Raw genomic sequence first — 12820 nt, 5'->3', positions numbered from 1 at the left:
ACTGCCGGCCGCGCCATGCCGCGCTCGCGGGGACGGGAGCAGGGGCGCTGCGGCTGCCCCGCGGGGAGGGCTCGCGGCGAAGCCGGGATTTCGGCGCTCGTGCCGGGCGCGGGGAGCTGCTGGGGCCGCCCGCCGCCGCCAACGTCGCAGCCGCTGCTGCTCCTGCTGGGCTGGGGGCTGCTCAGCGCCTCGGCAGCCGCGGGTAAGTCCGCCCGCACCGGGAAGCCGGCTGCCGCCGCGCGCCCCACCCGAGCCAGGAGCCCACCCGGCCTGGACCCGGTCTCGGTCCCTTCCCCCGCCCCCACCCATCTCACACCCCCAACTGCCCACCCTCCTTCTCATCCTCGCCTCTGCCCCCATCCTCCACCCCACCCTCAACCACGTCCTCACCTCCACCCCTCACCCTTATTGCTCTGCCCAACCCCAACCGCAACTTGGCCGGATTCGGCCGGTGTGAGGGCCTGGGAGACAGACATCCTTGCCCGTGGTTGCGGGGCACCCGAACCGTGCCTTCAGTTTCTCTAGTCTCCCGAGGTGCCAGGCTTTTCCCCGATAAACTTTCCCGGAGCCCTACTCCCCCCGGCTCCCGATTCTGCTTGGCAAGTCCGTCCTGGGGGCTGGAGAGGAACGGCGCGCCCCCTCCGCGTTCAGCGTCTGCAGGGTCTGCCCTTCCCTGCCCCCGCCCATTTTCTCAGACTGAAGCCCTTGCCCCCGCCGGAGCCGCCCAGAGACTGCGCCGCGACCCCCTCCCCAAATGCCCTCTCCCTCGGCACTCGGAGCTGGGGGTGGGTGCAGGTGGGCGTGCGCCCAGGTTGGGGGGTCTCACGCATTCTTTGTAGGAGGGCTCAGATGGAGGCTGGAGGGTGTTGAACCAAGGGAGACGGCAGCGGGGCGGGGTGGGGGGAGTTGTGCCCAGGGGCGGGGGAGGGAGTGTCGCCGCCAGGCTCCGCGCCGACACGTTCCCCTCGGTTCTCACTCCGCGCCAAAGTGCCCTTTCCCGCGCCCTGCTGCAGCCGAGCGCCCGGGTTGCGGCAGCAGCAGCGCGGGCGGCGGGACCCACTCCGGGTACCCAAGTCCGGGAGGGGAGGGAGTAGACCTGGCGGGTGCGGAGAGTCCCGGAACTTCGCGATGTCTGGCTGCATCTTGTAGCTCGCAGAGGAGGCACGCGGACCTCTGCACGCGAAATCAATTCTCCTGTGGAGGCCACTGGCCGCAACGGGTACCCTCCCACTTTACCCACGGAACCCCCTGAAGCGCAGCTCTAGCCATAGCCTAGAAAGTTCTGTGTGTGCGCGTGGGGATGGGTCCAAACCAGGACGGCTGAAGCCGCATTTTCCTTCAGCTCACGGGCTGAAAGCCACTGGGAGGAAACCCCCAAACACCTGCTGCCGAGGCCAGACGCAGCCTGGAGCCGCGCTGTTTTTGCTTGTTGATTGTGTTTAAACCACCAATTGAACCTCCGAAGGTTGGCCTTGGCCACCCTAGAACCCCAGCGTCCCTTTTGCAAAGTGTGCTTCTCTCCTGGCAGGCCCGTGAGTGCCAAGCTCCCTGACTCACTCTTGGCTCTGTGAGCCAATCCCCACACATCGCGTTGCCTGCCCCTTAGCCGTGGGATGCTAGTGTCTTGGGTCAGGACCCCCCAAGGCAGCCCTGGCTCTTTCATCCCTACTTGACCGGACTTTCTCAGATTTTACTAAGAGTCATAGCCACAGACACCCAGAGAGGGGCGCCCGCGGTGCGCGTGCCTGGCAGCTCCGGCCTCGCGCACACCCACACCCACATCCACCCGGAGGCTGCTCACACCGACGCTGCTGGTCACCCAGACTTGCTTTTTGGGCTGTAGGGAGACCGCTGTTACCTACTGTCAGGCCTTTTGGACGAGCCCCCTCTCTCAGCTTAACCAGCTAGAGAATCCTTCTAGGTCTAAAGGGATTGTTTTTCTGGCTGAATTTGCCCCTGCCCCTTGGGGAGAGAAAAAAAGGCCAACTCATGGAGCTTGCACAGTGCTCCGTGGTGCTGGAATCCTGCCTTTAGAGATCCATTTGCTAACAGCTCTGGTCTATGGAGGAGCTGGGGTGTGTGCTTGTGTGCCAGTGTGTGTGTGTGTGTGTGTGTTGATTGAGGAGGGGAAGTTGCTCTCTGGCAGGCCCTGCTCTGGCTTCCAGTGTGTTCATTTCTTTTTAAACATTTCTTGTGCATTTACATGTGCAGTCTCCTCCTGCAGGCAGCAGAGATTTGGAAGTGGACTTGGCAGGAGAGGGGGAAGCGCATTCATTTTGTGTTCACTTCACACTGTTGACTCAGAAAGATGCTCAGGACTGAGCCAGCTCCCTTGTTTGGCTTGGTTGTGACTGGCTGGAAAGAATATGAGGATTTGGTAGTGGGAACCTTCTCACCTGCTTTTGCCTGCTCCTCAACCTTTTCCGTCCCTCTCTGCCTCACACCTCACCTCCTAGAGGACCTACTCTCCTGCTGTGCATCACTCTCTCTCACCTTGTAACACCTTTCCCCTTGCCTATAACAGCAGGTGCACCTTCAGCATAAAACATGTCAAGATGGTGTTTTGGCCCTCCTGAACTCTTTTAGCCACAGCCTCATCTCTGTCTCTTACCGTCAAGTCTATTCAAAAGTCTTCATTTACTTTCTCTAGTACCAATCACTCTCTGTGTTACTCAGGCTTTTGTCCCCGAGGAGTCCTCAGGAATGTTCTAGAAGAGATCATTACAGCTAAGTCCACTGTACTTTCTCTGTCCTTATCTTCCCCTTCTTCTCTGTGGCTTTCTAAAATTCTCTTCGTCAGGCTTTTGGGACACTGATTCCTACCCTATCTCTTCGGTGTTCTTTCTCAGTCTCTAATACTAACACTTATTCTCCTCCCTGAAGTACGGTGTCCTGCAGCATTCAGTTCCATGTCCTTTTTCCCCATTCCCTTTGACCACTCCTTAGTGACCTCATCCATGCCCATCCCTTCCAGTACACACTCTGCAACTCCCAGACAGATCTGTCTTGCCAAGGCATTTCCTGATATATATCTATTGATGTCCTAGTCCACTGACATTCTAAGTCCAGACTACCCATACATCCTGCTGACTCCTGCACATGTTGTCTTGATGTTTCCCTTCCAAAGCAAGTTCACTAGCTTCTCCCTTAAGCCCCTTGGATTCCTCAGTCACCCAGCCCAGAGCCTTAAGAGAATCCTCAGCTTCTTCCTCATCAGGTGGCTGTGGGTTCTTCCTGTTTTATACCCTCAGTTACTCTCATGAACAGGTACTTTTCTCTGGATTAAGGAGCTCTTGGAATTAAAAAGACTCTGATGCCCCCCAATCCCCTTAATAAATAATTGCAGATAGAAGCAATATTAAATTATAAGGAATTCTGACAAAGTTCTAGGTTATTTTCCCCCTTGCTACCATGCCACCTTAAGAAAGACCAAGCATCAAATTAATTTTTTAACAATTTCTTCTGCTTTTCTTGTTACATGAGGGCTTGTTTTTAGCCTGTTCCTTGCAGACTGGAGCACCAACTATACCCAATATTCTGTTATAGTAGAGACTGAATGGTATTGAAAGTGTTTACTGGCTTTACCTATTAAATTGTGCACTTCCTGAAGGCAGGGACAATGATTTATTTCCCCAGCATCCACCTCAGAACCTGGCATAGGATATGTATTCGATGAGTAGATGTAATTCAGTAGCTGGTTTTCATATTTTTTTCTTGGACAGTTTTGCAGAAACTGATAAGGCTAAATCAGGAGGTTTTGGGTTCAAGGAAACCAGCTGGTTTGCAGAGGTAACTCAGTGTCAAAGACACCTGGTTTCCGGTTGCCTGCTCTCTACAACTAAAAGTCAGAAATTGGTGGGACAGCTTCCTAGATTCTAGAGATGAAGTATAAATCCTAGAAGCCCATACCCCAACAGCAGCATGCCAAGGAAAAGCATATAACTGCTCAGTCACCAACATATGTATGGATTTATATTTCTGTTTGCAGTTGAGCTGTGGGCTCATGGTTTAAAAAATAAGCTGATTATAGTACAGCAGTCAGTCCTGGTCCTGTCTATGGACCGTGTGACTTTGTTGAAGGGGAAGCTGGAATCATGGGCAGGAGGCCTGGAGCACGAGATTGCAGGGGCTTAGGTGCCGCAAGGCTTCAGTTTGTCTCGAAGAGTCCAGCAGGTGGCTTCAGCAGCATTACCTGGAGTCATGTGCCAGCCTACCTGTTTCATGGTCATTGTTACACGAGCAAGATTCAGGGAATCTGATTGCTCAGCAAAGCCACACATTCTGTGCTAGAGACCTAGCTGATCTTCGGATCTCTCTAAGATACAGGATCTCTACCTGTGAAGCAATTTCTTTGTCACAGGAAGGATCCCAGTGGCAGGCCCAGCACCATACCTGCCTTATGGAACGCGTCCATTGATGGAAGTGGGGCTGAACAACGACACTAAGGACAAAGGAGTCAGTCAGGAAGTCTGGGTGTCTTCCTCATGTCCTCCCCACAAAGCATAATCAGAAAGCTACTCTGGTGATACTTTACCCAGGGGAGTGACAGTAGTAGCTAATACTCACTGAGTGCTCACTAGCACTCTTTCAAGCACTTGTAAGTATTAACTTGGTCCTTACTACAACCTAGTGGGGTAGGCGGTATTCCTGGCCCCACTTGATAGACAAGGAAATGGGTATGGGGAGGGCACATTCACACCCACGGATTATCATAAAAAGTATGTGGCCAAGGCATGGAGGCTAAGGCACAGTTTACATCCAGATCTGCCTGACTGCATGTCCCTTACTGGTAACTGCACTGCTCTGTGACTTCTCAGGGCGCTCAGTGGATACCTCCCTTTTAGAATTCTATACTCATCCATTATGTTGTGCTGCTTTTATACTTGAGGCCTGGATCCCAAACTTCTAATCCTCAAGCTGCCATCATCCAACCAACTCAAACACAAGTTCCTTAGGGGTGACTGCAGTTGCCCTTGGTCTCCAGGCTCAAATGTACATCTAAGTGGAACTCTGCTGTAGGCTCTCAAAACTCCATCTACCACATATCATAGCATCTTCATCTTCCTCCCCAGGACTTCCTGAATGTTTGACAGTTTCTTTCTGGCCTAAATTGAAATTTCCAGCAATAGAAAGTCTCCATCAAAATTGATCCCACATGCGTGGATCCCAAAACACTGGAAGCTCCCCTCTCCGGCTGTAAAGGCTCACTCTCCAGGGAGATATTGGGAGTCCTGTGTGTCCACCACCCAGAACCCCGTCAGTGAGATGGTCTGACACAAGCCAGGAGGACCAGGGCATCTGATGGAAAGTCTAATATCAGAGAAAGGGACTGTGCCTACCCTCGAGTTGGGGAGGTGGTTGTGCCTACATGGAGCAGGGCTCTGGGTGGAGTGGGGGTTTACATTCATGACTGCCCTCTTTTGGAGAACCGCCTACTGAAAAATCATTTATATTTTTCATCTATTTGTCTCTGTATTTTTGGAAATTTTAAAACACAATTGGTCTCTAAGGGGATGCCAGTCCTATCCTTCAAAATCATCATTATAATCTACTGTTGTGATACTAAAAATAATGTATGTATAATTAAATTACCAAGAGCACCGAATACCTTCTAAAATTTATTTGAGAATCCCATGTATGGTCTAGAGCAGAAAAGAAGGGCTCATATTGTGACACAAATAGCCTTGCTCTTTTCCACTATCTCCTTTATACTCAATTAAGTGCAATTATAATCCCGAAAGTTCAAAAAATGGTGTCCATCGTCTAGGTTTTCAAATAGAAAACAGAATAAGTCCCATTATTAAGTAGCTACATCTACTTATTGATTGAAAGTAAGCAAGTGTGACGGTTGTAACTTTGAAGGGAGGAAGCAGAGACTTTGAAATTTAGACCATTTGAGATACAAGTGTATTTATCAGAGAATGTGCAGGCATTTTGTGCAAATGATTGATGGCCTTTTGTGAGATGAGCAAGTGTGGTAGAGGCGACTCGGGCCTAGGGCTGGGCTTGTCTTCCTGCTGGTGCCTAACTCCTTTTCCTTTCCCCAGCATAGCCCACTCACTGCTTCCTCTATCACCATACCAAGAATGGGGTCAAGGATGGAGATTGGGGAGGCTTGGTGATGATATGTGGACATCTGATACCTTACTTGGCAATAAGGAGGAGGTGAAAGCTTAATGATGTATTTTCTATCCATGCTAAAATATTCCTAGCATGAAAATAGCCACTTGCATGGTAGCATCTCCACTGTCCAGAGACCTGTGTGGTCCTGCCCTGCTGGCCCTTTTCACATGTGCAGTTCCAGAAGGCCGATCCACAGCAGAGTGACTGGGAGGAAGGCATTGTTTGGTCCAGCAGTCTGGATGCCAGTCTTCCAGCCTTGCTTATGATTCTAGAAACCTTTGTGGCTATGAGTGAATCGTTTCATCTTCCATTTGCTCACCTGTGAAATGGAAAGAATAATATTCACCCCATCTGTGTAATGACAGAGTGGGAAGCTCTTTCATCAGCACAACAGAAAGAAGCTAGAGTTATTGGAAGAGGACCAAAAGGTCACTAGTTCAAGCCCCATCCATAGGAGCACTTGCCCAGTGCTCAGGCTGGCTTGGCTTTCCAAGGACAGCAAGCTCACTACCTCTGCCAACAGCCTGCCTGCCTATGTCTCTGGGCTCAGGGGCAGTGGGTGAAAGAGGGTGGATTTGCTGAACTTTTGGTTCCAATCCAGTCCTATCCAGCAGTCATCTGTGTGACTGTTTCTGATAACTGAAAAGGGAAGAGACAAGTCCCCCTCATCTGCAGCCATTCTGACATCGTGGCCACAGCCAACCCACCATGCCATAGGCAGCAGCACTGTTAAAGTCAGTCTGGGAGCGGTAACTGTGTGGGTTTTACTTTCACAAACACATCCATCTGGAGACAAGCTCTGAATGCAGGCCTTTAACTGTAGCAGGATGGAAAGCCCCTGCACTTAGGAATCACTGGGACTCTCATCTCCTATGACATTTAGTTCTAAGGAAATAGAAAGAGGAAAATATTACAGAGATAACTTCCCTGAGTTATGTGGGAGCCAGAGTTAATATTGTTTGTTTTTTGTTTTATTTTCTGTTCCCCTTTCCCTGCACCCAACCTTGGGAGCATAACACTGAATTACTCCTACCCTTCATCCGTCACACTTTGTGTCCTGATTTGTCTGTGCAAGAGCCTCTCTTATTTCACTGGAAATTTCCTCCTTTCCTCCCCAATCTCAGAGCTATTGTTGCCCTCCTTTACTATATACCTAGCCTGACATATTTGATATGTCTTGAAATATACACAGCTCCTCATAAAATATATGTTTACTTGTATGTATATGTATTTGTAATTTCTGTAAATGATAATTGAGCTGTAAATCTCATCTGATTTCTTACTTTATTTACTCAATGCCATATTTTAAAGATCTGCCCCAGCTCCTTGTGCATCTAGTTTGGGATTTCTAATTATTGAATTGCATTATGAGTTACATATTCACCATATTTTATGCACCTGTTCCCCTGGGGACAGACCCCTGGCTTCTCAACTTTTCCTCACCATGAATGAAGTTCTAAAGAACATACTTGTACCTGCCATCTTAGGACCGGTTTTGGGAAAGACTCTGGACCACACAAATGGATGATTCAGATCCTTGTGTTAGTCTGTTAATTTCCTATATTTTGCCATAATGCTTTCCAGAACTGCTATGCCAGGTCTCAGTTCTATTAACCCATTATCCCTTATCCCTCTTCCCACAGCCTCATCAACACCTAATATTATCCGTCTTTCTAATTTTGCCATTCTTAGGAGACTGAAGGGACATCTCATTGTTTAATTTGCATTGCTCTGATTACTAGTGAGCTTGAAATATACTTGCTAGCTGTTTGAGTTTCTCTTTTTGTGAAATGCTTATTCATATCCTTTGCCCATTGTAAAAATTCTCTCTTAATTTAAAAATTATTTGGTTGATTCATAGAAATTCTATTTATTTTCCAAATAGCACACTTTTGTCAGTTTTAGAGATTACAGATAACTTCTCCAAATCTCTCATCTGTCTGTTTTGTTTATGATATCTTTCTCTGGACGGAAATGCCTTGCCTTGATACAGTCAGAACAATCAATGTTTGGGGGAAGGCAGTATTTGAGAAATATGAGTGTGCTGCTAAATTAGGAGAAGTGCTGCTAAGCTAACTGAAGGATAGGTCCCGAGGCCTTCCTGGGTTCACTGTCTTGCAGGGCTGGCTATCTGCATGGAGGGTTTCAAGGAGTCCCAGAGCCTTCCTGTCCAACCTGGGCTCCCAAATCCCAAAGGAGGCTTCCCTTCTGACTCCAGGCCCTGTGTTTCCTGAAGGCCCCAGTTAAAGTTCAGATGAACAAATCAATGGATGCTACACTTGGAGAATGTGAGGGATTATTCAGTCCTTTAGCAGGCATCTAGTGAGGGCCTGTGCTATTGCAGAACTCTCAGAATCCACTGGGGATATAGACAAGTTTCTGTGATATGTATACATAAGAAGGGCGATCAGACAGTGTTCTCAGCAGCTTTATTCACCGTAAAAGGTAGAAGGAACTCAAGTGACCATGGATGGATGGGTGGATAAGTAAATGTAGCATAGTTATATGATGGAATACCTTTCAGCCTTAAGAAGGAAGGAAATCCGGAAACATGCTACAACGTGAATGAACCTTGAGGATGTTATGCTGAATGAAGTAAGTGAGGCACAGTGAGGCAGTACTCTGTGATTCCACTTCCATGAAGTATTGAAAGTACTCACATTCGTAGAGACAGAGAGGAGAAAGGTGGCTGGCAGGGGCTAGGAGGATTGAAGGAGGAAGTCATGCTTAGTGGGCACAGTTTCAGTTTTGCAAATTGCAGAGGTCTGTGAATGGACGCTGATGATATTAGCACAGCAGCATGAATGTACTTAATGCCACTTAACGATACAATTAGAAATGGCGGAGATGGTCAATGGTATGTTGTGTGTATTTTACCACAATAAAAATAATAAATGAACAGAGGCAACTGGCTGGACTGAAGGGGCCAAGGAAAGCGCCTAGGCAAACGGTGTTAAGCTGAGACCTGCAAGATCAATATTGAACCAGTGAAGACAAGGAGCAGGAAAAGTCCCCATAGGCGCTTAGTTGGGTGGGAGCAAGTTGTGTTCAAGGTCTGGGAGAAGCTGCTAACTGAAGGGCAGGGTGAGGTCCAGAGGATTTGGAGCAGGGCAGGGGCGGTTTGGCCACCATAAGTCTCTGAAGGAGCAAGGAGATGGTGAGGACAGGGTGCTCCTGGGGAAGGCAGGCCTTGGGGTGATGAGAGGTGAAAAGGAAGGGGATCAGGGGACCCTGTTCTCCATTTCCTTTGCCCTGTGTCCTGTCCCCCTAGGGCTGATAGAACTGTCAAGAGTGCACAAAACTCACTCCATCAGTCACAGATCCTAAATCACAGTTCTGTTCGTTCTGCCTTGGTGCGAATATCACAAAACTTTCATCAGGAAAGAAAATGAAAATAGAAACCCTACCTGCTTGGGGCTGACACAGCAGGTCATTTCATTGTTCCATCTCCTAGGGCACCTGTGTCCTACCTTGGCCAGGCCATGTGTGCTGTCAAGAGTTTGGTCTTTCTGCCTCTCTTCCCACTTCCCGTTCTTCTCTACCAAGCTCCTTGATCTACCTCCCGCCCCCTCTTCTTTCTCTTCCCTAGTCTTGCCACCGCCATGGACACCAAATTGCACCTCCTTTGTGGAGTCATCTTCCTCCCCACCCTACCTTCACTACCAGTTACAACCTCTTCCTGAACTTGGCCTTGATGCCTCCTTCCTCACTGCACCCAGGACCCTCCTTTCCAAGGACTTTCTTTTAGCCAGGTTTCAGCTCAGCAGCTCTATCAACTGGGAGGTTTGCAGGGCCTTTGCCTGCTTCCACATGCTTAAGACTCACAGACTGACTCACAGGAACATGAACTGGTTACCTAATGAAGTGGCCTTGAGCTGGAGGGGGTGTCATAAATGTAGTAGAGCTGGAGGGGGTGTCATAAATGTAGTAGAGCTGGAGGGGGTGTCATAAATGCAAATACCATTGAAAACCAAGTCCCCTCCCCCAAGGACAGCTGTAGGCTACCAAGGGCTCAGGGAGCCTCAGGCCTATGGAGGTGGAAGGAGGGACCAGGGCTGGCTTCTTTCAGTAGGGTCTTCAAGCCTGAGCAGGTCTGGTTGCAGGTAGATGATGTGGGGAGCTTAGACAGAGGGAGAAGCTGGAGGGAGGCTGAGAGCAGCAAGCTGTGTTTGGGGCAAGTCAAGTTGGTATTTCTTCCTTGCACAGCTTTCTTGCCTTCATCCTGGGAGCTGTCCTTGTTTGAGCACTCTGGCCCTTTGCTGAAAGTCACACATGATTCTCTTACACCTTACAATACTCCTAAGAAGCCTGTCACTTTGCAGTTGCCGGAACTGAAGTTTAAAGAGATTGAGTTACTTGTCCAAGACTTGGGAGGGGCAGCCTGGATTTAAACCTCTTGTGATTCCTAAGTCCACAGGCTTATGCATCATGTGGGTTTCTACTTAGAGTACCGATTCCAAGGCCATGCACTTAATTTCAGAAGGAGAGCACCTAGGAGCAGAATGCCGGGGGAACCTGCATTGTTCAGGAGATTCCCCAGCCATCTTTGTCATCCACCTGCCCAAGAATGAGCAGAGGAAGGACTGGGATGCTGGGAGGCTTTGCAGGCAAGGCCACCCGCACCTGTTCGCCCATACCTGGGCTGCTGTTCGCAGCAATCCTACTTACTCCTCCCCGCCTCTTTCATTATCAGCCCCAGCAATGGTGGTAGCAGGATCTGTCACCAAAGACTGCAGCACCCAGGCGTGGTCATCAGGGTGACCATGTTTGTGGCGATGAGATTAGGGAGCCGCCCAGAGGAGCATGGGCAAGCACTAGCATTCTTAAACTGCTTAGCACAATTCACAAAAGACCCGGGTTAAGGGCCTGGCTGACAGCTCATAGCTCCTGAATTGCTGCATCCTTCCCCAGCTTGGATTTGTTAGGTGAGAACTCAGGAAACTCGGGAGTCTTAGCCCCAGCCTCCTCTGCACGCTAATTCCCATCATTCTACATTTAAGACTCACTGGGGAGCAGGCACAAAGCACCGGCATGCCATTTTCTGTAGGCTTGCTGGCAATTTAGGACAGAGGCGGCAACAGGCAGAGACCTGGTCTTCTAGCCTGGGTTGAGAGGGCCCTCTAGGGGGAAGCCACAGAAGAGGGCAGCCACTGAGCCCAGGTTTCAGCCCTTGTCTTATTTCTGGCTTGAGCAAGACCCAGCCCAGGGAAGGGAGGTCTTGCGGTAGAGGAGCCCTGCAGTCCCAGGGAGCCATAAACTTGACAGGGAAACTGAGGCAAATGGTTAGTTGTGCAAACAGGGGATCTAAGGCAGGAGGAGAGGCCCATAGATAGGAACCATTGATCCATCTATCCATCCATCCAGTCATCGATTCATTCATTTAGGAATTGAGGGAAGAACTATTAACGAGTGCCCCAGAGACGAGGGGTTCATGACCAGATGAATTTGGGAAATACTGGGCTGTTTTCTACTGTGTGGTCCAAGGTATCTCTAGGAAGTTTCTTAGAAATCTAGCTCCTAGCCTCCACCTCCAACTTATGGAATCAGAATCTACATTTTAACAAGATCCCCAGGTGATTCATGTGCCCGTGAGAATCTAAGAGCATGAGGTGCTGCGTTTCCTGAGGACAAACTTCAGAGGAAGGCCAGCTCTGGGGTGAATCCTGGGTTTACATTATGGGCCTCAGTTGCCAGTTAGGAAAATAGGGAAAATCCTGTTCTTGTAGTTATGCTTCTAAAGCTCCATGCTTGCAAAGTACCTAGCTCCGAACTCACTGCCTTGTGGCCCCTTTGTCCCAGTGAATTGTCTTTGCCCTACTGAGGGAGGAGGCTTTGCCCTTCTGTTCTTCCTGGGTCTCCAGCACCTAGGATAACTGCTTGCAGCCTGGTAGGAGCTCAGAAAGTACTGTGAATGAATGAATGAATGCTCATCAGTGTTTGTCTGATCAACCCGAACATCCTGGATACTACTTTTGGAAGCTACAAAGATACAGTGAAGTTTTGCTTTCTGGTTTGTTTGTTTGTTTGTTGCTGCGCCAGTTTATGGCAAATTTCTCAAGGGGAAGGATCACTGAGAGGCTGGGTGAGAGGGATAGTGGAACTTTTTGATACAGAGCAATGAAATAGCTGCTTTGTGCCAGCCTGAGTGTCAGGAAGATTTGAGTACTGCTGAAATCTTGGGTTTAAAAGCCACTGTTACAATTAAAAATTATGGGGAATGTTTGTCATAAATTTCTTAGTGAGAATAAACTGATTGATTTGGAATGAGGAGGATCAGATCGAGTGGCGAAAGAGAAGCTTGTGTGGATCTGGGTCCACCCAATCCCCAGGCCTCAGATTTTTGCACCTACCACTCAACTCAGTACCTGATGTAGCCTGCCCTGATCCTTGGGCACTCCAGACCACAGGATCCCTGCTGGGGGACTGTCTCTTCACTGGGGCAGCCTCACCCCCTGCCTCCCCTGAGCAGCCTCATCTCCTACTTCATAAAAAAGTTCACACTAAGCAAAACATCTGTGTGAATCTTGCTGCTGGATTTGTGTAAGGAAGTGCTGAGGGCCCTGCACCCCGTGTTAGCGGGAGCATTGCTGCCAGACTTGGCATCCCCACCCTACCCCCTTTCTCTCACTTCTCTGCTTCCTTTATCCCATGAACATGCTTTATTTGCATTTTAAAAATACACCAAAAAACACCCCTT

At 49.3% G+C, this 12820-nt stretch overlaps 1 protein-coding gene across 5 annotated transcripts in view; it reads left to right on the top strand.

The window, feature by feature from the left end:
- Window positions 1-12820, top strand: part of Csmd2 (CUB and Sushi multiple domains 2) — a 579269-nt gene continuing 566449 nt past the window's right edge. For all 5 annotated transcript variants that reach the window (XM_013519720.1, XM_005395117.2, XM_013519719.1 and 2 more), the window contains exon 1: window positions 1-202. In XM_013519720.1, the coding sequence (XP_013375174.1) occupies window positions 16-202 (187 nt within the window). In that variant the 5' untranslated portion in view covers window positions 1-15. The remainder of the gene's footprint in view (window positions 203-12820) is intronic.

This window comes from Chinchilla lanigera, unplaced genomic scaffold (assembly GCF_000276665.1).
Source record: "Chinchilla lanigera isolate Chin_1 unplaced genomic scaffold, ChiLan1.0 scaffold00051, whole genome shotgun sequence".
NCBI classification, from domain to species: Eukaryota; Metazoa; Chordata; class Mammalia; order Rodentia; family Chinchillidae; genus Chinchilla; species Chinchilla lanigera.
This window is presented reverse-complemented; position numbering and strand designations above follow the sequence as displayed.